This window comes from Tupaia chinensis, unplaced genomic scaffold, assembly GCF_000334495.1.
Source record: "Tupaia chinensis unplaced genomic scaffold, TupChi_1.0 Scaffold000317_1, whole genome shotgun sequence".
In the NCBI taxonomy this organism is placed as follows: domain Eukaryota; kingdom Metazoa; phylum Chordata; class Mammalia; order Scandentia; family Tupaiidae; genus Tupaia; species Tupaia belangeri.
The window spans coordinates 3,356,352-3,379,677 of NW_006159810.1; the positions used below are offsets into that span (position 1 = coordinate 3,356,352).

Sequence of the window (23,326 nt, forward strand, 5' to 3'; positions counted from 1 at the left end):
TAGGTTAATCAAGAAAAAGAGAAAGCTCAAAGTTCTAGAATCAGAAAAGAGGAGACATTACCCACCAACCTTACAGAATTAACAAAGGCTGTAAAGGTCAATAAATTTGGTAACTTAAATGAAATAGACAAATTTCTAAAATACACAAACTAATGATGAAACTGGCTCCCAAAGAAATTGGAACAGACCTATAATAAGTGAAGAAAATGAGTTAGTAGCTAAAAACAAAATTAAAAAATCACCCATAAAATAAAAACCCCACCTAAAATCATAAACCCAGATGACTACCAATAAATTCCATAAAACTTTTTCTTTTTTTAAGAGAGTAATTTTTTATATAGGGTGTGTGCACTCGACAGAGAGAAGAAAGCGAGAAATCACCCCCACAGGGGGATGGCCACGCCGCAATCCCTTCTCCTCCATTCTCCTCTCGGGATCTTGGGCACGCATGAACAAGTGCCCAGCGTGAGTTTTTTTTTTTCCCCAGCATGAGTTTTAAGCCACCGGGTCTGGACATGAACCGTGGCCGACTACGTGGGAGTCCAGTGACATAGCCATTACGCTAACTGCTGGTCCCAACAAACTTCTGAAAAATAGAAGGGAAGAAATACTTCCAAACTTACTCTATGTAGCTCTGAAAAATTCACACCTGACACACTCATGAACAGATTTTTAGGGCGCTCATACAGCCCCTGACACTCCTGCTATAGTCTGATGACCCATACCCCCACTTTCATGTATTGAGCCATGGAAACAGCATCAACAGGGTAAAATATGGAGGCTGGAAGGTGGCATGATGGTTGAAGTGCTGGATTCCCATATGGCCGACTACAGTTCAAGTCCTGAACCTAGAGGCTCAAAAATCACAACAAATAAATATTAAAACAAACAAACAACTTGAGACCAGCAAGTGGCACAGTGGTTGGGGCAGTGGACTCCCACATGGCTTACCACGTTTAAACCCCTGGACCTGGAGGCTTGCTTTCTCACTCTATCTCTCTCTGCCCAAAGTAAAAAATAATAATAGGGACCAGTAGATGGTGTAATGGTTACATTGCTGGACTCCCATGTGGTCCACCATGGTTCAAGTTCCAGATGTGGTGGCTTTAAACTCATGCCAGGTGCATGTGCATGTGTGCCCAAAATCCCAAGAGGAGAATGGAGGAGAAGGGATTGTGCCATGGCCTCCCCCATCCCTTCGGGGGATGATTTCTCACTTTCTGTCTCTCTCTCCGGAGAGCGCACATGCTCTATAGCAAAAAAAAATCTCTCTATAAAAAAAAATAAAGAGTTATTAATTAAAAGAAACTCTTAATCTGGTTATGATGTTGAAAGGTGGGGTCTTTGGGGTGAGATAAGAAGTTAAGCCATTAAGGTAGGGGCCCAGTGGTGGGGTGATAAGGAGAGGGAATGGGACAGATACACATGGGATGCAGACCACACTCTCACGCCCACCATCATGCTGTGACATAGCCAGAAAACCTGCCCCGGAGCAGGGCTCTGCCCCTTGGATCTCTAAACCCTAGCTGAACAAACCTCTATTTTCTTAAGTCACCCAGTTTCAGGTATTTCCTGTTAATGAGGAATCAGACTAGGGTGGCCTGCACATTCCCCTTAGAGACCTGATGCAGAAAGTCCAGTTTGGATGAACGTTTACTTACAAAAGGAGACTTGAAGGCCAGACTGGCAGCAATGGTGAGAGCAGGGTCCAAACAGCGGAAGATAGACCCAAACAGCATCAGCTTGCCGATTCTCACATCCACAGGCAGAGAGGCCAAGTGATACCCTAGCGGGGTCAATTTTTCATCTGGAGTTAACGCCCCCAAGTCTCGTAATCGTATCTTTGAGGCACGAAGAGAATCGGCGTGTGGAGGTTCAATGAGCCGAGAAAACACAGACTGGAGGTTATGAGTGCTAAACATCTCCAAAATTTTAATTCTGAAAAAGGACACAAACAGTGGTCAATTTCATTTCTTATGGAATGATATGGAAGAATAACTCTTCTCTTGATGGAGGATAATTTCAGTTATATGCTTTTATAAGTCACAGAATGCAAGTTTAAATATAATTTCTTTTTTCTTTTTTGTCATAGTGGGGGCATGTGCTCACCAGAGAGAGAGTGAGAGAGAAAGTGAGACTCACTCCCTCAGGGGATGACCATGCTGCATTCCCTTCTCCTCCTTTCTCTTCTCAGGATTTTAGGCATGTATGCACACACGCCCAGCATGATTTTCAGACCGCCAGGTATGGAACTTGAACCGTAGAGTCAGCCATGTGGGAATCTAGTACTTTAACTACCATGCCACCTGCTGGTCCCTAAACGCAAATCTTTTGTGTCTTCTAGTATTCTGAGCACTAAATTACAGAAACATTTTCAAATTCTGAAACTTATTCATATTTAGAGTAAGAGTCTCTGTATAAAATTTCAAAATGCTTCTTTCTCTAACAGTGGATTCAGGAGAAAATGAATTAGTGATTTAAAAAAATTAAATGTCTATCAACAGATGAGTGAAAAATGATAATGAGATCCACAGCTATTACAATGTTTTGAATGTGCCCACCAAAACTCATGTTAAAACATAATTACTGGGGCCAGCCGGTGGCATGGTGGTTAAGATGGCTAGATTGCCTGATTCAAGTCCTGGACACAGTGGCTTGAAAAAACATGCCAGGCACCTGTGCATGTGTGTCCCAAAACCCAAGAGGACAATGGAGAAGGGACTGTAGTGTGGCCATCCCCTCTAGGGATGACTTTTCACTTTCCCTCACTCTCGCTCTCTCATGTAGAGGTTAGGAAGGCTGGATCCTATGCGATGCCCATAGGAAAAACTAAAAACAAAACAAAACTTAATTATCATTGTAACAGTATTAAGAGGTGAGGCTGGGGCCAGCAGGTGGTGTGGTGGTTGAGGCACTGGACACCCACATTGCCGACCATGGTTTGAGTCCTGGACCTAATGGCTTACCTTCTTACTATCATTCTCCCTCTCTCTTTGTCTTTCTCTGATCAAATTGAATAAAATTAAATAAATGATTTAAAAGAAAAAAGGTGAGGCTGAATAAAAGATGATTAGGCTGTGAAGGTTCCATCCTTATGACCAGTTTAATCCATTCATGGTTAAATGGGGGTAATGGGTTGTTACAAAAGCGGCCCTCTCTCGCTCTCTGACACAGGCTCTTGCCCTGTTGTCACGTGAGGCCTTCTACATGGACCATTGCCAGATGCTGGCACCAGGCCACAGACACTGAAAGCAGGTCACGTTCTCAAGTTCTATGGTATCCCTAGTGCTAAACCCAAGGCTAGGCAAATGGAAAGCTTTTGAAATTCACCTGCCATAAAAATGAAGAGCTCTAATGACTTTGTAAAAGTAATTCTCCCCTCCTCTTTTTTTAATGGGCATACTCCTCAAAGTAAATGACTTAGTCAAAGGGTAGTTTTAGAGTTCTTATATGTTGCCAAGCAAATTTTCAGAAAGTTCGAATCAAATATTCCTTAGCCTCAGTAACACTGAGTTTGACCATTTGTCCATTAAATCCTATTTTATATTTGCTCATCAGGTAAATAATGTTATTATTATTATTATTATTTGAGAGGTTTTTGCTATAGGGCACGTGCGCTCGCCAGAAAGACAGAGAGACAGAAAGCGAGAAATCACCCCCCAGGGGGGATGGCCATGCCGCAATCCCTTCTCCACCATTCTCCTCTCGGGATCTTGGACACGCACGCACACGTGCCCGGCATGAGTTTAAGCCATTGGGTCCAGGACTCAAACCGTGGTCGACTACGTGGGAGTCCAGTGACATAGCCATTATGCTAACTGCTGGTCCCAATAATGTTTTAAGATTTGTTCACTTTGCTCTGAGAATGAGGCTACAGATTTTTACTGAGATGACATTGGTATTGCACCGAGCAGAAATTCCTTGCTAAGTTAGATTATTTTCCTAACTCAACAAATGTATTCTTGAGCTCTATGTTAGGGTCATGCTCCGCAGTGTAAAAGGGCTTCATGTGTGGAAAATTTTAAAAATGGTAAAGCAACACAAAAGAGCTCTTTCTTTGCCAATGAATTTGTTCCCTGTGTCCACTGTTAGCAAAACATCTTGTAGGAGAATCAAACATGGAATTTAAACAGGGTGAGAAACATTTAGACCTCCTGGAAATAGAACACAAATAACCTTAGACACAGCTGTTCCAACGGCACTCTTTGGATTTCTGGGAGCTGCTGCTTTAAGAGCTGGTGATTATAGTGATGGCTGGTGAACAAATGGAAGCAGACCCCAGATGCAACACGGCCTGCTCGACCTTTCCTTTGTAGAGCATTGGCTTGAGATACAAAAGTATCCTCTAGACTTTCCATTCCCTTACTGGCATCATATCTATAAAGAAAGAGAAAATATGAACTAGAGTTATCATTTACAAAAACATGGCCAGTACTACTTGGCATGCACAGAACAGGTGAACCACCTCACTCTGTAGGACATGGTGCTCTGTGTGCTCTGGGATAGGCAAGTCCCTGGTGGGAACTGCTAGTGCTGATTTCAATGGTATCAAGTACCACCACTTCTAGTTCCTTCTTTCAACTCTTTTTCACCCAGGCACAAGTAAAAATCATACACACAAAAAGAAAAGTAATCCACTCCTTCCAAGGTACAACCTTAAATATCCTACTGACTTTAAGATGCATGGTCTTGGCTTTGAATCACTGACGCATCCACATACAGCTTTCATAACGTACTTTCTCAGACAGTAATCTATGTAGCCTACCAGCAGCAGCCATTGATAGTTGGATACTCTAACTGAAGCATGCTTAGCCCCTCTTACATCACCAAGAGAATACCTCTTTTCTTTTCTTTTTTTTTTTAAATATTTTATTTATTTATTCATTCCTTCATTCCTTCATTTTAATTTGACCAGAGAGAGAGAGGGAGAGAAGCAAGTAAGAAAGCAAGCCACCAGGTCCAGGACTCGAACCGTGGTCAGCCATGTGGGAGTGTCCAGCACCTTAACCACCACGCCACCTGCTGGTCCCCGAGAATACCTCTTTTCTTTCATCTTTCCAGAATCGATGACATAGACGACATCATCAATGGTTATAGATGTCTCAGCAATGTTGGTGGAAATTATGATCTTAGTTACACCTATAGGAGGTTTTACAAACACAGCCTGCTGCTCTTCACTGGATAAAGACGAATGAAGTGGGTGAATAACACATCTGAAAGGAAATAAAGGCACCTTAAGGATTCTAGCACAAACCACTGAAACTGGCTTCCTGTGAGTAAGTTTCTATTTAAAGTAATCACATGACTCTAAGTATCAGCAGCTTCTCTACAATTTGTCTTCAAGGTTCAGCTCCTCTAAATGGGAAGGGTTTTTTTGCCACTCACAAAATATAAACTCAGTTGTAGGAAGTAAAAGCCTTGCAGTGGGCCTGCTAGTGGCATCGTGGTTAAGGCAGCTGGTTCCCACATGGCCGATTCAAGTCCTGGACCTGATGGCTTGAAGAACAGGCCAGGTGTGTGTGTGTCAGACCCCAAATGTCAAGGGGGAGAATGGAGAATGGACTGCAGTGTGGCCATCCCTTCTGGGGAGTGATTTCTCACTTTCCCTCTTTCTGCCTCTCTGCCTCTCTCTGGCGAGTGCACACACTCTGTAAACAAAAACTATTAAAAAAAATCCCCCCAAAAACACAAAACCTTGCAGCAACTGCAGATTAGCGGTGAAGTGTAATTCAGTAGTAAATAATCAAGAGGAATGAATAGCTGATACTCCACAAGTAACAAATCTGTTCCTATCTTTAAATAAAAAAGAGAGGCAGAGACAGTAATATAAGAAATTTCATTTTTATATTTCTATGGAATGTTCATTTGTTAAATAGTTTTCACCTTAGATATGAAGACATATCCAGTATGTCTTGATACTGGAATAAGAATTACTGAAAAAGATTTTCTCTTAAAATGGCAGCATGTTTTTGCTGTTGCTAATGCTAGCTTTCCCTCTTCTCATCTCCCCTCCAGGAATCTGGCAACTAAATAATATGTAAGTTTGCTGAGTCACTGAATTAAGTGAAGAGAAATATTTTTATTTTTGGTTTCCCTTCCCCTTTTTTTCTGATTGAGTTTTGCTATCGAGCACATATGTTTGCCAGAGAGACAGAAAACTAGAAATCACCCCCCGGGAGAATTGCCACATTGTAATCCCTTCTCCTCCATTTTCCTCTTGGGATTTCAGGCATGCATGTGCACGTGCCTGGCATGAGTTTTAGGCCGCCGGGTCCAGGACTTGAACCGCGGTCGACTACATGGGAGTCCAGCAACGTAATCATTACGCCATCTGCTGGTCCCTATTTTTCTTTTTTAAAATTTTGCCAGGGGGCACATTCACTCATTGGAGAAAGACAGAGAGAGAGAGAGAGAAAGTGAGAAAGTACTGACCCCCCCCATGGGGAATGGTCACACCACAGTCTCTTCTCCATTTCTCCCTCCTTTTGGGATTTTGGGCATGCACACACATGCACTGGGATGCTTCTCAAGCTGTTCGGTTTGGAACACAAGCCACAGAGTTGGTCATGTGGGATCCAGCCTCCCTTACCACCACACCACGGGCTGGCCTGAAAGACTTTTGTTAATGGAACAGGAATCACTAATTTTCTGGAGCAAATAGATTTGTCCATTTCCAACTGGAATAAACAAACATACTTGAGGAGTGACAGCAGGGTCTAAGGAGGGTGCTGATCATAAACATTTTTATAAATAATAGCAAAGGATGATTAAAGGCATAAAAAGCAATTAGCTTACCGATTACTACGTCTGTTGTTGAAAAGAGGATTAGACTGTAGCTGTTCATAAAGCATTTTGATTTCTGCTAGTCCTGGTAAAAATACAAGTATAGCACCTGGGAATATAAAGAGAATCAATATGATAAATGTGCAAAGGGAAACATCAATACAGATTATAAAGCTCTTTTAAATCAAAAAAGGGACAATCGGAGAATTTTTCAGTTTTGTTTTCTTTGTAAAGTCTCCAAGGATTTAAACGAATAATGAATTATGTATTTTATATATTCTCTGACTTAATAAGGACAAAAGGGAGTATTACTATCCTTTTACACAAGGAAAAAACTAAGGTGTGGAAAAATGTGGCCATAAAATGTCATGGATATAGGTATAGTGCCAAGAATCGTTGGTTGGTTCTTTAATTTTAATTTAATTTTTTAAAGGTTTTGCTGGAGAGGAACAGTGGGATAGAGAGGGAGAGGGAGAAATCATTCTCTAGGGGCGGGGGGGATAGTCATGCCGCAATCCTGTGCCTGCTGTCATTTTCAAGCCACCACATCTAAGATTCGAACCACAGTTGACCATGTAGAATCCCATGCCTTGACTGCTATGCCACCTGCTGGCCCTGCTAGTTCTTTTTAATTTTTGTTTGTTTTTTTAATTATTAGAGGACATGTGTGCTTGCTAGAGAGAAAGACAAAGACAGAAAGAAAGCACCCCTCCTCCCGTGGAGTATAGTCATGTCACAATCCCCCCCTCCAACCACCGTCAGCCATGTAGGATCTGGCTTCCTCCACACAACACTTTACCACTGTGCTATGGGATAGCCCTTCTGCTAGCTCTTTAAATAAACTCCTTCAGTGTATGTCACCGGCCACTGACATTCTATTTCTATAGGAAGAGTTATTGGTCTTACAGGACAGTGACTCAGTAAAACTCGGTCAGGTCACAGAGTTAATAAACATGAAACCTGTATAACCTAGGGTTTCTGGCACCAGATCCATAATCTTCCCATCACATACCCCATGTTCCTCTCTATTAAAATGCCACAAAATTTAAGTGTGGTAGGATAATCTACATAAGTGAAAATAATTTGTCTACGTTTTAATGCATCTTGTGATGTGCTCCGCTCTCATGGCTTTACCCTCTGTGTCAGAAACGTCCTTGATATTCACAAATATGTCACTGATTCCCTAGTCACTATGTCTACCCCGCTTTGAAGTCAGGTAATTTGCTAATATTTCTTTTTGGCTACTATGCTTGATTTTTTTCAATAATAGCCTTTTTTAGGGGGATGAAACAAAATACTCAGTCCAATGATAATGCATTAGCTAACACGAACTACTTGCCAAGAGAAGAGAAACACAGCACTTTAATAATTTCATATGGCTTGCAAGTCTCTGTAGAAAATACCAAATAATGATTGAAGTCTAAGCCAAAGAGGGGAGCCATTCCCATTTCTCCTAAGTACTGTATAATAAGCACATAAAGAAATTTTCTGATCTATTATTCCTTTTAATGATCACCCCACATCGGCTGCTCTTCATTTATTCATGCAACAAATATTTACTCTGTACCTAAATGTTCTAGGGTCTGAGAAATACAGTGGTGAATACAAAATCCCTATTCTTAAGGGACTTACATTCTACTGAAGGAGACAGTAAACAAAAGTCTAATTTCAGGCCGTGTTGTTACCGTGAAAATGATAATCATTTCTGTATATCATAACGGATTAGAGGGGAAAAACAACAGGTAGGGTGGTCTGAAGGGCTGACAACTGAGCAGAAACCTGAATGATGGGGAGCATTTGGTTATGAGAAGATCTGGGGTGTTCATTCTGGGGATAAGGGGTTGCAGGAAGAGAAGAAGGCCACTGGAATGGGAGACGCTGAGCAGGGGAACAGGAGTGATTGCTCTGTGTTACAGCAGCAGCAGTTGGAATAGTGATAATAACAAAAATAAATGTATAATTATACCGTGATCAATATTAAGGATGGTATCTACAGAGTATTAATTATATGCCAGGCACCGTGCTAAGTGCTTTACATACGGGTTCTTTCAATCCTCAAAACAGCTTTACATAACTTCATTTAATAAACAGGGAAACTGCAGCAGAAAACAGGTAAGGACTTTATTCAAGGTGATAGGATTCTGAATAGCAGAGCTGAGTTTATCAGATTAGAGCCTGTGCTCCTTAACCGACTGCCTGGTGGCCTCTGTGTCTGATGAGTTTCTGCATGAGCCACACACTAATGGCCAGACCGACATTTCACCAGAAACCGCATGTTTAATATGTGGGCTGTTCGGGCCTGAATGAAGAAGCAGTTACCTGGGGGGTAGGAGTGTTTTCCGTCCACAATCCACTCTAATAAGGCCTCTATTAATTCGAGATTAACCTTTTCAAAATCCATGATGGACATTGTCTTAATGACTGATTTGCTAACCCCTGAAAGAAAAGTAAAAGTCAGAAAGATAATGATATCTTATTAAAGGAAATATGTCTATAAAGTAGGTGAGTGTTGGCTTAACAACACAGATGTTCACATTTAACATACTAAAATGAACTTTTTTCTTCTAGTTGCTCAGAAAATACAGCTCATCAGAAGCACTTTTGGTTTGAACAGTGACCCACAGACAGGCTTCTGTCCCTGCTGGAGAGGTCTTTTAACACTCCTCCTTCCTTCCTGCAAGTCATATCATCTTAGAAACATTTTAAATCATGTCATTTTAGAAACTCCTTCCAGATTCAATCAAATCCTGAGTCACATCAGCTGAAGTCCAGGTAATAGCAACCCATGGGCATCAGTGGACAGAGACAACAGCTCTCACCGGCTTTTTTTTTTTTTTTTTTTTTTTTTTTGAGGGTTTTTTTTTTGGGGGGGTGTGCTCGCCCAAACATTCTCCTCTCGGGATCTTGGGTACGCATGCACATGCACCTGGCGTGAGTTTAAGCCATAAGGTCCGGGACATGAACCGCGGTTGACTACATGGGAGTCCAGAGACATTGCCATTATGCTAACTGCTGGTCCCAGCAGCATCTTTTTTTTTTTTTTTTCAAGAATTATTTTATTTAACTTCATTTATTAATATTATTTTTTATTTGACCAGAGAGAGACAGAGAGGGAAAGTGAGAAAGCAAACCACCAGGTCCAGGGCTTGGACCACGGTTGGCCATGTAGGAGTCCAGTACCTTTAACCACCATGCCACCCGCCAGCCCCGTCTCACTAGTCTTTACATCACTGATTCCTTAGGGTCCTTTGAGAAAATGAAACACTTGAGGGATCTTCCCTGAGAAATACATGTGATTTTAATGACTTTACCTATACCACTGGAGTCTATCCACCCCTCAGGTTAAGGGTCTACAATTTCCATCTGATTTATCTGAAGCCTAGAGTTGTAGTTTAATTTGCACTTTTACCCTTAGCTCTTTTCAAAACAGTGACCCAGATCTGGTGATAGACGTTGCTAAGACACTGCTTAGTAGGCTGGGATCACATGGGAGGTCAAGGTTCAATTCCTAGTCTAACCTAAAGACCAGGTGTGGTGGCATGCACTTGTAATCCAAACAACCTGGGGAGGCTGAGACAGGAGGGTAAAGTTGAGAGTGGCCTGGGCACCACGGCACAACCCTTTCTAAAGAGCCAGGCGTGGCGGCTCATGCCAGTGGTCCCAGCTGGGTGTCTGAGGCAGGAGGATCACGACATGGAGAGACCCTGTCTTAGAAAAATAAATAAATATAGACAATTTCAAAACAAACAAATAGCATATTCTTGGACAACTAAATCTCTGAAGACTGTAGCTCTTTCTCCTCTTTTCCTCCTAATGTCCTACTGCCCCAACTGCAGGCTAACTAGAACCAAATATTCATAGCTGGTATAAACACAGGGGAGCTTCATACACGATGCTGAGAGGTTTGGAGAAAAGTTTTTTGTTTGTTTGTTTGTTTTTTTAAGAGGTTTTGGCGTGTGCACTTGCTGGAGAGAGAGACAGAGAAAGTGAGAGGGAAAGTGAGAAATCCCCCCCCAGGGGGATAGCCACATCCATTTCTCCTCCATTCTCTTCCTGGGATCTTAGGTGTGCATGCACACACACACACACACACACACCATTCTCTTCCTGGGATCTTAGGCGTGCATGCACGCAACACACACACACACACACACACACACACGTGCCCAGTGTGAGTTTTAAGCCACTGGGGTTCAGGACTCAAACCATGATCAGCCATGTGGGAGTCTAGCAATGTAACTGCTGCACCATTTACTGGCCCTGAAAGAACAGTTTGTTTCTTAAAAAATAATTATTTAATTAAATTAATTTATTTATTTTAATTCACTGGAGAGAGACAGAGAGGGGCGGGGGTATGAGAAATCAAGCTACCAGGTCCAGGACTTGAACCACTGTCAGCCATGTGGGAGTCCAGCGTCCCAATCACCATGCCACCTGCTGTTCTCAAGAATAGTTTTAAACAAGGTGTTCTGGTAGAGTCAATGTCAGGTTGGTTAAAGTGAAGGAAAGGGAAAAAGTGTCTATACAAAGACGTAGTTAGGTGAGGCAGGCAGGACAGGAGTCACTTTTCTTTGCCAAAGTTCTAAGAGCTAGACTTTTCAAAAAGAAAAATGGACAAGTTAACTGATAAAAAGCAGAAATAGGGACCAGCAGTTGGCATAATGGCTATGTTGCTTGACTCCCATGTAGTCGACAATAGTTCGAGTCCCGGACCCGGTGGCTTAAACTCATGCCGGGTGCGTGTGCATGCGTGCCCAAGATCCCGAGAGGAGAATGGAGGAGAAAGGATTGTGGCGTGGCCATCCCCCCTGGGGGGTGGTTTCTTGCTTTCTGTCTCTCTGTCTGTCTCTGTCTTGCTGGCAAGCACACATACCCTGTAGCAAAAAATTCTCTCCAAAAAAGGAAAAAAAAAAAAGAATTATTTATTTAATTTTATTTATTCATTTATTTATTTTAATTTGACCAGAGAGTGACAGAGAGAGAGAGAGAAAGTGAGAAAGTAGGCTACCAGGTCAGGGACTCAAACCACGGTTAACCATGTGGGAGTGTCCAGTGACTTAACCACCATGCTGCCTGCTGGTCTACCCATGTGAGTTTTAAGCCACCAGGTCCAAGACTCAAACAACGGTTGACGACATAGGAGTCCAGCAATGCAACTGCCATGCCATTCATTGGTCCCAAAGACATTATTTGAAATGTCCATGAATAACATTAAAACTAATAGGTAAGGGACTAGCAGGTGGCATGGTGGTTAAGGCACTGGACACTCCCACATGGCAGACTATGAGCCGAGTCCCAGATCTGGTGGCTTGCTTTCTCACTTTCCCCCTCTCTCACTGTGTCTCTTTCAGGTCAAAATAAAAATAAATGAATGAATGAGTAAAATTAAATAAAATAATTCTTAGCCACCATGCCACCTGCTGGTCCCCAAATAGAATAATTCTTAAAAAAAAAAAAAACCTAGTAGGTGAAATTTACAGGCTATCACAGGATATTTAAATATTTCAAATATCTCTCCATGAATGACTACAATGGGAATAAATAGTGATTACATAGGGGGAAAAGCTAGCAAACATCACCTTAACCGAGTGAGCAGTAAACGTAGGTAATAATGGGACATTCTGACGTCATGTACTCCCTGCTATGATGCCGTGAGAACTCAACATTGTTTCTGTGGCATTCCGGCTATAAATGCATAGCCTAAATTAATCATAGGAAAACATCAGACAAACCCATAAGGAAGGACATGCTATAGAATAATCTTTAAAAATGTTAAGGTCATAAAAGACAAACAAAGGCTGAGGAACTCTTCCAGATGAAAGAAGACTAAAGATGTGTGACAACTGAATGTCACGTATAATCCTGTATAGGGTCTCAGACCAGGAAAAACTAGCAATAATGGTCCTTACTGAGCCAATTAGTTAGCAAATTTATATCTTCACTGCGATCACGGTATTGTGGTTGTGTAAGAGAGTGCCCTTGTTCTTACAAAACACATATGGAGAGACCAGCAGATGATGTAATGGCTATGTTGCTGGACTCCCATGTAGTTGACTGCAGTTCAAGTCCTGGACCCAGTGGCTTAAACTCACGCCAGGCACCTGTGGATGCGTGCCTAGGATCCCGAGAGGAGAATGGAGGAGAAGGGATTGTGGCATGGCCATCCCCCACCCCCGGGGGGGGTGATTTCTCGCTTTCTGTCTCTGTTTCTCTCCGTCTCTTTGGTGACCACACGCACCCTATAGCAAAAATCTCTCCAAAAAAAAAAACAAAAAAAGAAAGAAAACACATATGGAAGCATTAGGGGTAAAGGAGCATCACTTCTGCAACTTACTCTCAAGAGATTAAGGAGGAAAAATACATCCATGCACAAAGAGCAAGTAATAAAACAAACGAAGCAAGTTCAAATACTGGCCCTGGCAGCTTTACACATAAGCCATTAACAACTGGTAATCTGGGGTAAAGGATCTATGAGAGTTCATTGTATATGTGCATAGACTTTACCATAAATTCAAAATCACATTTAAAAAGTTTTAAAATACTCACGAGTATAATTAGTATTTTACTACCTCTCATTCTTTCTCCTCCATTTTCACCTCAGGATCTTGGGCACGCACACACACACTCAGTCTGAGCTTTAAACCGCTGGGTCCAGGACTCAAACCATGGCCAATTATGTGGGAGTCCAGTGATGTAACCATTATGCCACTGGTTGGTCTCATTAACAATTACATTCTAAATATGTGTCAGAACTGCAATTTTTTTTTAAGTCTAAGGTTGTTCTGATGAATTTTCTTCTTCTGGATCATGATGAGGAAAAGTATTAGAAATGTTTGGCCTAATTCTAATAGTCTCCTGGAAGCACATTACCTTTATAGCGGGCCAGGAGCTGCTTAAAATCTAACTGCTGATCTGGCACGGCATCTTTGACAGACTCCTGATCCTCAAAATGCAGGGAGAGCCTCAAGTCTTCTTCCACTTCTTCAAATGCAGTTCGGTTGCGCCTTGCTTTAAGCTTCTCCTTTGATATCTGTTTCATTGAGCGCACGTATGGGCTCCCATCCTGTAACACATACCTGAGAAAGGAAAACAAAGAAATGTCTCTGGGTATACGGGTCTGTTGGTGAGAAGTGAAAGTAGTTACCTATTTTTTTTTCCCCAGTTCAGGCGTCTGTGCTCACCTGAGAGAAACAGAGAGGGAGAGAAAGAAAGAAAACACCCCTGGGGGCAAGACCACACCACAATCCCTTTTCCTTCATTCTCCTCTCGAGATTTTGGGCATACATACATATATGCCTGGCATGTTTTTCAAGCCACGGGTCCAGGACTCAAACCATGCTGTCAGCCATGTGGGATCCAGCTGTCTTAACCTCTACGCCACCCAGCTGGCCCAAGTAGTTACCTATTTTATGTGTGGATACAGAAAATGTTAACATTATTTCTTCCCAGCTCGAGTGTAGCCTTCCATCAGTCCAGATCCTGCTGGCTATGACCTAGTTCTGGTTGGGAACACACTAGAATGCTTTTAGTTCTATCTAGGAGACCATATAAGAATTTGGAGAAAAGACCTATCCAGGATAAATGGTACGGTTCTCGAGAAAATGTTTGAATTGTGTCCTCAGTAACATCATTCCTTATTCTATTTTCTTCTTTGGCAACCTTATCTACACTCCCATCATTTCAACTATAACTCCCAGGCAGCTGACTCCTTTTCATTACAGCCAAATCTAGATCCAAATTTCCAGTTGTTGCCTGATATCTCCTTCCAAATATAGACTCAAATTTCTTGGGCTCTTGGCTGAACATCTCAAGACTGTCCTCAAAACATTTAAAAACTCTTTCTGATTAGAAAGTTTAGTATTTGTGGGCTGGCCCAGGAGCCTAGTGATTAAGGGATCTGGATCCCACATGGTGAACCAAGGTTCGAATCCTGGCCTTGAGAGCTTGAAACACGAGCCAGGCATGTGTGCCCCAAATCCTGACAGGATAGAGAAAGGAAGAGAAGGGATTGTGGCATGACCACACTCTAGTGGGAAATGCTTTCTGTCTTTCTCTAGCTCATTGCGCTGTCTCTGGTGAGTGCATGTACCCTCTAACAATTTTTAAAAAAAGAGAATTTAGTATTTGTTAGTGATACTACTATTAGACATCATAGCAAAGTACAACAATGACTAGATTTGAAACAAAAAGCTCTGGATTTGAGTTCTAGGTCAGCCACTAAACCAATTTGCCACGTGACTTTTAGTAAATCAATGTCAAAGGGCTTTATTCTCTCATCTTTTGGAAAACTGGCCTAGATAAATGGTTTGAAAGTATATTTCTTAGAGTCCTAAAGATTTCTCAGAGTCTGGGATAGCATTGGTTCAAGTCCTGGACTCAGCTTGAAAATCATGCCAGGTAAGGGATGGGAACATAATAAGCAAGTCTTTTTCAGCCAGGTTACTCTTATGGTTGGCCCTCATTTCTTTTCTTCTCTCCTTTTTTTTTTTTTTTTTTAAGGTTTTTGCCATGGAGTGTGTGCACTTACTAGAGAAACAGAGAGAGGGAAAAAGAGAAATTGTTCACCAGAAGGGATGGCCACGCCATAATTCCTTCTCCACTCTCTTCTCGGGCTTTTGGGCATGCACACACATGTGCCTGGCATGATTTTCAAGATGCTGGGTCCATGACCCAAACCATGATTGGCCATGTGGGAGCCCAGCTCCTTAACCTCTATGCCACCTACCAGCCCCTGCAATCACTTCATTTTTTTTTTTTTTTTTGAGAGGGTTTTTTTTCACCATAGGGCGCGTGCGCTCGCCAGACAGACAGAGAGAGACATAGAGACAGAAAGCGAGAAATCACACCCCAGGGGGGATGGTCACGCTGCAATCCCTTCTCCTCCATTCTCTTCCCGGGATCTTGGGCACGCACGCACACGCGCCCGGCGTGAGTTTTAAGCCACCGGGTCCGGGACACGAACCGCGGTCGACTACGTGGGAGTCCAGCGACATAGCCATTACGCTAACTGCTCGTTCCCCAATCACTTCTTTATTAGCAGTGCTAAAGTACTTTTCTGGTGCCTCAAAGGACATTTATTTCCATCTCTTTTTCAGTATAGTGAAAAAACCCACAAAATTTATACATACCTCTTAACATTCAGAATATACTGCAAACTTCTTGAGAGTAGGATGATGTTAATAATAGCTAACATTTATTTTTTAAATTTAAATTTATTTATTTACATTTAGTCACTGTGTATCAATACAGTATACAAAATGAGGTTTTCTATCCAGAATACATTGTATACTGGCTCAATCAAGGATATTAGCATATATGTTATCATCAACAAATAATTTTCTATTTCCTTTTAAAATTTTTTCAAAAGAATTATTTATTTATTCCTCTCAAGAAAAAAAAAAAAAAAGAGGGACCAGCAGTTGGCGTAGAGGGATTTACATACTGGAGGTCTGTTTGATAAAGAAAGGAAAAACATGCCCAAATAGGAAATCTAGAAGACCAACACACACGTTAGTGTCCTGACACACGGAGGGTAAAATCGTTTCGTTTTCATAGACTTACAGTGAACCTTAATTAACATCTCCCTTACCTTGTCAGAGCGATCGCATCTTCCAGAAAAAACTGGTCAACTGGAAATGTACGACCTAGAAAAAACAAGGAAGTAAAACAGAAAAGCCTCAGAATGTCCATCCAACTTTCTTTAAATAGTTTACATAAAATTCTCTTAAGATGAAGCTTGGCATGATAAGGTACTATTTTTCATGTGGTCTTAAAAGTATCAAATTGTGGGGCCCACAGGTGGTGTGGTAGTTAAGGTGTTGGACTCCCACATGGCCAAACACGGTTCAAGTCCTGGACCTGGAGGTTTGCTTTCTCACTTTATTTCTCTCTCTCCCTCCTTCTCTTTCTCTCCTGGTCAAAATATATATACTCTATATATATAGTTAAATAATTTTTTAAAAAGTATCACATTTTGATGACATAAATAGGAAGGGATATATTCTACTTCGGAACAGAAGTATATAGGTAGAGAAACGCTAATTTGCTAACAAGAATCTTTTTTAGCTGGTTACACTTTTTTTACTCTCCCCTCTCCCCCCACAGGGCACCTTTAAACATTCAACACTGTTCTAGATCAAGCATATAGTTTCTTTAAATATACTGTCAACATCCTCTACCACTAGAACAAAGGGTTTTATTATCATTAGTGCTTCTAAATGGTCCCTTTAGTAATCAACTGCCCAAGGATAAACCAAAGTTCAGGATGGTTAATTAATCCCACGATAAGACTGTGAAAGTACCAAAATGTAACACAGACTATCCAATTTCACTTTCTCCCAGGGTAGGCCAATATTCAGAAATTTAGCAGAATCCAGAAATAAAAAAATATGCTATACACAGACACAACTTCTTTCCTTATGACAGATTACCATTATAAACTCATAGTTTGATATTAAAAACAGTGGAATTCTAGAAAATCTAAACAAACAAGACTTTTTAAAAAAAAAGTCACATACAGGGAATGGCAGGTGGCAAGCTGGTTAAGGGCATTGGATTCCCACAAGGCCAATCGCAGTTTGAGTCCCAGACCCGGCAGCTGGCTTTCTCACTTTCCCTCTTCCTCTCTTCTCTCTCTCTCTCTCTCTCACTCTATCCCTCTCTGGTCGAATTAAAACAAAATAAATGAATAAATAAATAAAGTTAAATAAAAATAATTCTTTAAAAAAAATATCACATACGAAATTGAAATCTCCTGGCAAATAAATATAATGTTATCTCATCAAGAGCATCATTTGGTTATGATTTTACTTCCTATTCTTCTCTAGAAAGAGGTATACATATTAATCTATGTTTCAAATGAGCTCTAAAATAATTATATCTACTTTTTAGAATGATAAATATTTAGTGATGAATTCTGATTACCTGGTATGGTAATAACTGGGCAGAAATTGAAATATTCAGAAAAGAGCTCAGCGTTTAAAGTTGCACTCATTAGGATAACTTGAAGAGTTGGCCTCTGCAACACAAGGTCCTTCAAAACTAGCAGCAAGAAGTCACTAGAAGAAACACAAGGCAGATCAAACAGATCCAATATTGAAAATTAGTAACCATTGATATCAATTTGGGCAGGAAAGTAGAAGACCTATGTGCAAAAAAAAGCAGTAGCAGTGACAGATGTGTCATATTCTTACATGTGAAGATACAAACTCTGTGCAGTACCAATAAAAATACCAATGAGATTTATGATCAAGTTTGATAATTCTATTTCCTGATATCTACATGTATTCAAAGAGATATAAACCAAGATTTTCATTATAACATTGTTTGTAATAATAATACAGAAAATTCCCTTACTGTCTATCAACCAAGAAATGGTTAATTGCAACATCTAGTTTATGGAATAACATGAAGGAGATAAAAGGAAAAGGTAGAACTCTAGATAATGACATGAAAACATCTCCAAGATTACTTACTGGGAAAAAAAGTGGTGGGATGGTATGTACTGTAGATTAGCAATACCCTGACTGGTCTTGCTTAAGCCCTTTCGCCCCTGCAGTCTATCCTCAGTACAGCTGATGATGAATTCTCTTCAAGTGTAAATCTGGTTGTGCCACTGTTCTGCTCAAAATCCTTCAAGGACTTCTCATTGGAGTCCTTACCAACTATCCAACCTCACTTTCTCCCAGAATAGGAGCCCTATGTGACATAGTCTACACCCTCAACACTCATTTCCTACTGTTCTCCCTCTTATTCATTGATTAGCCTAGGGGTTAAGGGAGTTGGATCCCACATGGTCAACAGTGGTCTGAATGCTGATTCCAGTGGCTTGAAAAGCACGCTAGGCATGTGTGCATGTGTTCCCCGAATCCCGACAGGATGAGGAAATGGAGAAGGGACTGTGGCATGACCACATCTCATTAAGAGGTACTTTCTCCTTCTCCAACCTTCCTCCCATCTCTCTGGTAAGCATATACATCCTCTGTCAATAAACAAAGTTTTTTAAATTAAAAAAATTAAAATCGGGCCTGCCCTTGGCCTGGTGGTTAAGGGAACTGGATCTCATGTGGCCAAAGGAAGAGAAATAGAGAGAGTGGGAGAGGAAGGAAGCACCCCCCCGAATGGGGCGTGGTCATGCTGCAACCCTTCTCCTCCATCTCTCCAACCTGTCAGGCTCTGGGGCATGTACACACATACACCTGGCATGTTTTTCAGGTCACTGGAGCAGGATTCCAACCACACCATCGGCCTTGTGGGCTCCAGCTCCCTAGGAGCTGACCACAAGGCAACAGGGCCAGCGCTGCTTCTCTATCAGTCTTCCAACTGTACTTAGGTTTTCTTCTTTTCAAGATATTTATAAGAATATAATGCTTTTTAGGAAAATCTCATCATTTTCAGAGGACATTCTCTTTTTCACACTAGTTTTTTTTTTTTTTAAATCATTCCAGGGCATGATCCACATAACATTGTATGATTAATGCCATCTACCTCCCTGGCCTTTCCTTAGTATTTAAAATACCAAGAATTTTGATTTTATGCCCCCACCCTTTAATGACTTCTAATTCCTTTTTTTTTTTTTTAAAGGTTTTTGCTATAGGGTACGTGTGCTCGCCAGAAAGAGAGAGACAGAGAGATAGAAAGCAAGAAATCATCCCCCGGGGGGATGGCCACACCGCAATCCCTTCTCCTCCATTCTCCTCTCAGGATCTTGGGCATGCACACACATGTGCCCAGCGTGAGTCTAAGCCATAGGTCCGGGACTCGAATCAAGATTGGCTACATGGGAGTCCAGCAACATAGCCATTACGTCAACTGTTGGTCCTGACTTCTAATTCTTAAAATAAAATGTGAATGCTTGGGGACAACAGGTGCATGGTGGTTAGGGGCGCTGCACTCCCCTAAGTGGCTAACTGCGGTTCAAGTCCCAGATCTGGTGGTTTGCTGGCTTGCTTTCTCTCCCTCGTTCTGATATAATTTAAGTAAATAAAGTTTAAAAAATGTGAATGCTTTATTATCCATGGGTCATAAAGCCCTGGAAGATCTGGCTCCTGCCGGGGGCTTAATAAATATATGAATGGATGTCGGGACTGGATGAGTGACTAAATGAACCAAGAAGGAAGCCTGCTAGGCCAAGCCTTGAGCATGCCTTATATCTGTTATACCTACTAGCGACGGTGTCCAGCTCAGCACGACACCCAGGAGGGCGTGGAAGCCCTTCTGATCTATAAGATGGCTCTTCTACTGATGAACATGTGCTCGCCTAGCATTTTTATATTACAGACCCAAGGATCAGAAAGCAGTTCTTCTTCTCTAATGTAGGCAGTCCCTATGGCAAATTACCATTATTAGCTCTATGAAACAGAATTAGAAGCAGAGAACAAAATATTTTCAGTCATGTCTTCATTTTATGGATGCCAGTGTTCGCTGGGAATATCTTTGTTTTACCTTTCTTCTGTCCGCTCATGAACTTCATCAATGATAATGTGGGTGACTCCTTGTAGAGCTGTATCTCCTTCTAGCCTTCTCAGCAGCACGCCTGTGGTGCAGTACAGCAGTCTGGTGGCTGAGGACTTATTCATAAAAGGACAACATAAAGCATTAATGTACATTTGGAAAAAAGGAAACACTTAACCGTCAAGCCAATTTGAATGGATAGGATAAAGAACTCTGAAAACATCAGCAGCTCCATCTGCTATGAAACCATTACTGAACGTATAGTTTCTTGTTAATGACAACAATAAAAGCTGTCTTCCTACTTCATATCAAAGTTTTAAGATTCTCATAAAGGCATTCAGAAGTTATTATAAAACATAAAACAAATAGTAAGTGATGAAATCAATTCTGAATTTGTTCCATAGTTGGTGAAATAGATTAAGACTCAGGTTTAACAGCAAAGCAGCATGTACTAGATCTTCTGCCAAGAAAAGCTGAAACAGCCTTTATAAAGGGAATTCAGTGGAACCAAATAAAGAGCTCTTATAACAAAATATTTCTGGAAAACATTCAGCACTACAGAAGGTGGTCATTAAATTAAAACCTGAAATATATACCCACTAATATATAACCTGAAAGTACGCATCCCAAACGACCCTTGACTCTCCAGACCCCCAGCACTCTTTACACCCCCAAATTATAAATGTCTATTAGTAGAAAATAGGCAGAGCATACAAACCTTGACACTTTCTAACCGAATCTGGTATCCCACGGTGAGACCCACCCTCTCTGCTCTTTCTTTAGCCACACGTTCGGCGACAGAGATCGCAGAGATTCGGCGGGGTTGGGTACAGATGATGTTAGCCACCTTCTCAGGTGGCCCATTCAGAGACTCATCCAGAATAAACTGTGGAATCTGTGTGGTTTTGCCACATCTGCGTGCCAAAACAAATAAGTCCTAAAATGAAGTTTTCAAAGGCTAGTTATCTAAGAAGCAATCACATGCAATGAGGAAAGTGATCAAGCTCATTAGAATAAGTCATTCGGCTTCATCCATTTTCTAAAATTATCTACTGATTTTTTACTTGATATTGGATAAATTCTAGGAATTTATACTAAGATTGATAGGGCAATCAAATAATAGTTTAGTGTCATTTATAAAAATGAGACTACTGAATAAACATCAGATTAAGGTCTTTAAATGCCTCTAAGAATGTGAACTCTACATATAAATCTAGAGAAAAAAAGCATTAGCTATTTTAAAAAATAATTATTTTATTTAACTTTATTTATTTATTTTTAGTTTGACCAGAGAGGGACAGAGTGAAAGTGAGGGAAGGCAAGAGAGAAAGAGAAAGAAAAAATGAGAAAGCAAGCCGTCAAGTCCGGGAATCTAACTGCAGACGGCCACGTGGGATTCCAGCGACCTTAACCACGACGCCACCTGCTGGCCAAGAGTACTGGCTTTTGATCATTAAAATATTTTATGTGTTTCCCTTTAGTGTGTATTAATTTGGCTATATGTGGACTACATTTAAAAAGGTAAGAAACTGAGGCCAGCAGGTGGCATAGTGGTTAAGGCACTAGACTCCCACTGATGACCACTGTTCAAGTCCCAGACCTGGTGGCTTGCTTTCTCTTTTCCCTCTCTCTCACTCTGTCTCTTTCTGATGAGCAAGTGTCTTATAACAAATTAAAAATAAATTAATTAAAATAAATAATTCTTAAAATATAATTTTAAAAGATAAGAAACTAAAAGCTCAATATTATTCTGAGTGTATCTGGGTACAAATGTAATTATTAAATTGTATACTCTTGAATATAGAACTAATTAAGTCTGCAACTTGACCCTGCTAAAGAGGTTTGCATAACATATAGAGAATGTGAGACAGGAATAATAACCTTAAGTTGTTCTTAAAACAAAAGATAAAAGCTTTAAGAAAAGCAGAGGAAATTCACAAGATGAGATGCTTTCAATCTAAATGTTCTAGAAATAGCTTTAAAATTTAAATTTTTTTTTTTTTTTTTTTTTTGGCAGGGGGGAAGATTTTTACTATAGGGTGCATGCATTACCCAGAAAGAGAGAAAGTGAGAAACCACCTCGCAGTGGGATGGCCATGCCACATTCTCTTTTCCTCCATTCTCCTCTTGGGATTTTGGACACACTCCTAGCATGAGTTTTAACCTTTCAGGTCCAGGACTCAAAACAAGGTCGGCCATGAGGGAGTCCAGTGCTCCCGAAAAACAAGGTTTGTTAAAAGTATTCAACACCAGTTATTGTTTTTTTTAAAGAATTATTTTATTTAACTTTATTTATTTATTTACTTAGAGGGACTGAGTGAGAGAGCGAAAGAGAAAGTGAGAAAGCAAGCTGCCAGGTCTAGGACTTAAACTGTGGTCGGCCATGTAGGAGTCCAGCATTCTGAACCACCATGCCACCTGCCAGCCCCGGCTGTAAGTTTTTCAAAGTAGAACCGGTTATAGTAACTGAGTACGTATATTGAAAGATGGAAGGTGCGTTACAAGTCAATTGCATCTTACCCAGTCATACCGCTTATGACAACCACTTGGTGCTTGCTCAACAGTCTAAGAATGGTTTCTCTTTCTTCCCAAGCAGGGAGTGATTGTCTTTCTTGCAGAATTGATTGGAACTGTCTGGAAGCCTAATAAAATCAAAGATAAGGCATCAGTTTGGGTCACAAAGCTCCGTAATCCCACAGTTATATCCACCCTTTCTGCTCTCTCACAATGTATTCACAGCCAGAAACTGCAGAGAAGGTTGATCAGAGATGAGCTGTGGAATCTATACTTTTTCTGTACCTTAATAAACTGAACGATTTTATAAGTGAAAAAACCCTCTTGTTTACCACCTATCCAGTTCCTCCCAGCAGGAGTCTTTATACCAGCACCATCCAATAGAACGTTCTGCGTTGATGAACATGCCCATCATAGTAATCCTGACTACATGTGATTACTGAGCACTTGAAATGTGGAGAGTACTATAGAGGAACTGATTTTTTAATTTTAATTAATTATTTTCAGCATTATTTTTTAGTTTTTTTTTTTTTTTTTTTTTTTCCCCAAAGGGGCCTGGGGCCACAAAGAGAGGCCA

The 23,326-nt window shown here is 40.9% G+C and overlaps 1 protein-coding gene across 1 annotated transcript in view; it reads right to left on the reverse strand.

Moving 5' to 3' along the window:
- DHX57 (DExH-box helicase 57) overlaps positions 1 to 23,326 on the reverse strand; it is a gene marked incomplete in the record, with an annotated part of 57,144 nt that overhangs the window by 16,983 nt on the left and 16,835 nt on the right. The window contains 11 exon segments of the mRNA XM_027773004.1: positions 1,662 to 1,938; positions 4,177 to 4,377; positions 5,040 to 5,213; positions 6,796 to 6,892; positions 9,103 to 9,219; positions 13,654 to 13,859; positions 16,373 to 16,427; positions 17,707 to 17,840; positions 20,227 to 20,351; positions 20,954 to 21,149; positions 22,756 to 22,877. Of these exon segments, the coding sequence (XP_027628805.1) occupies positions 1,662 to 1,938; positions 4,177 to 4,377; positions 5,040 to 5,213; positions 6,796 to 6,892; positions 9,103 to 9,219; positions 13,654 to 13,859; positions 16,373 to 16,427; positions 17,707 to 17,840; positions 20,227 to 20,351; positions 20,954 to 21,149; positions 22,756 to 22,877 (1,704 nt within the window).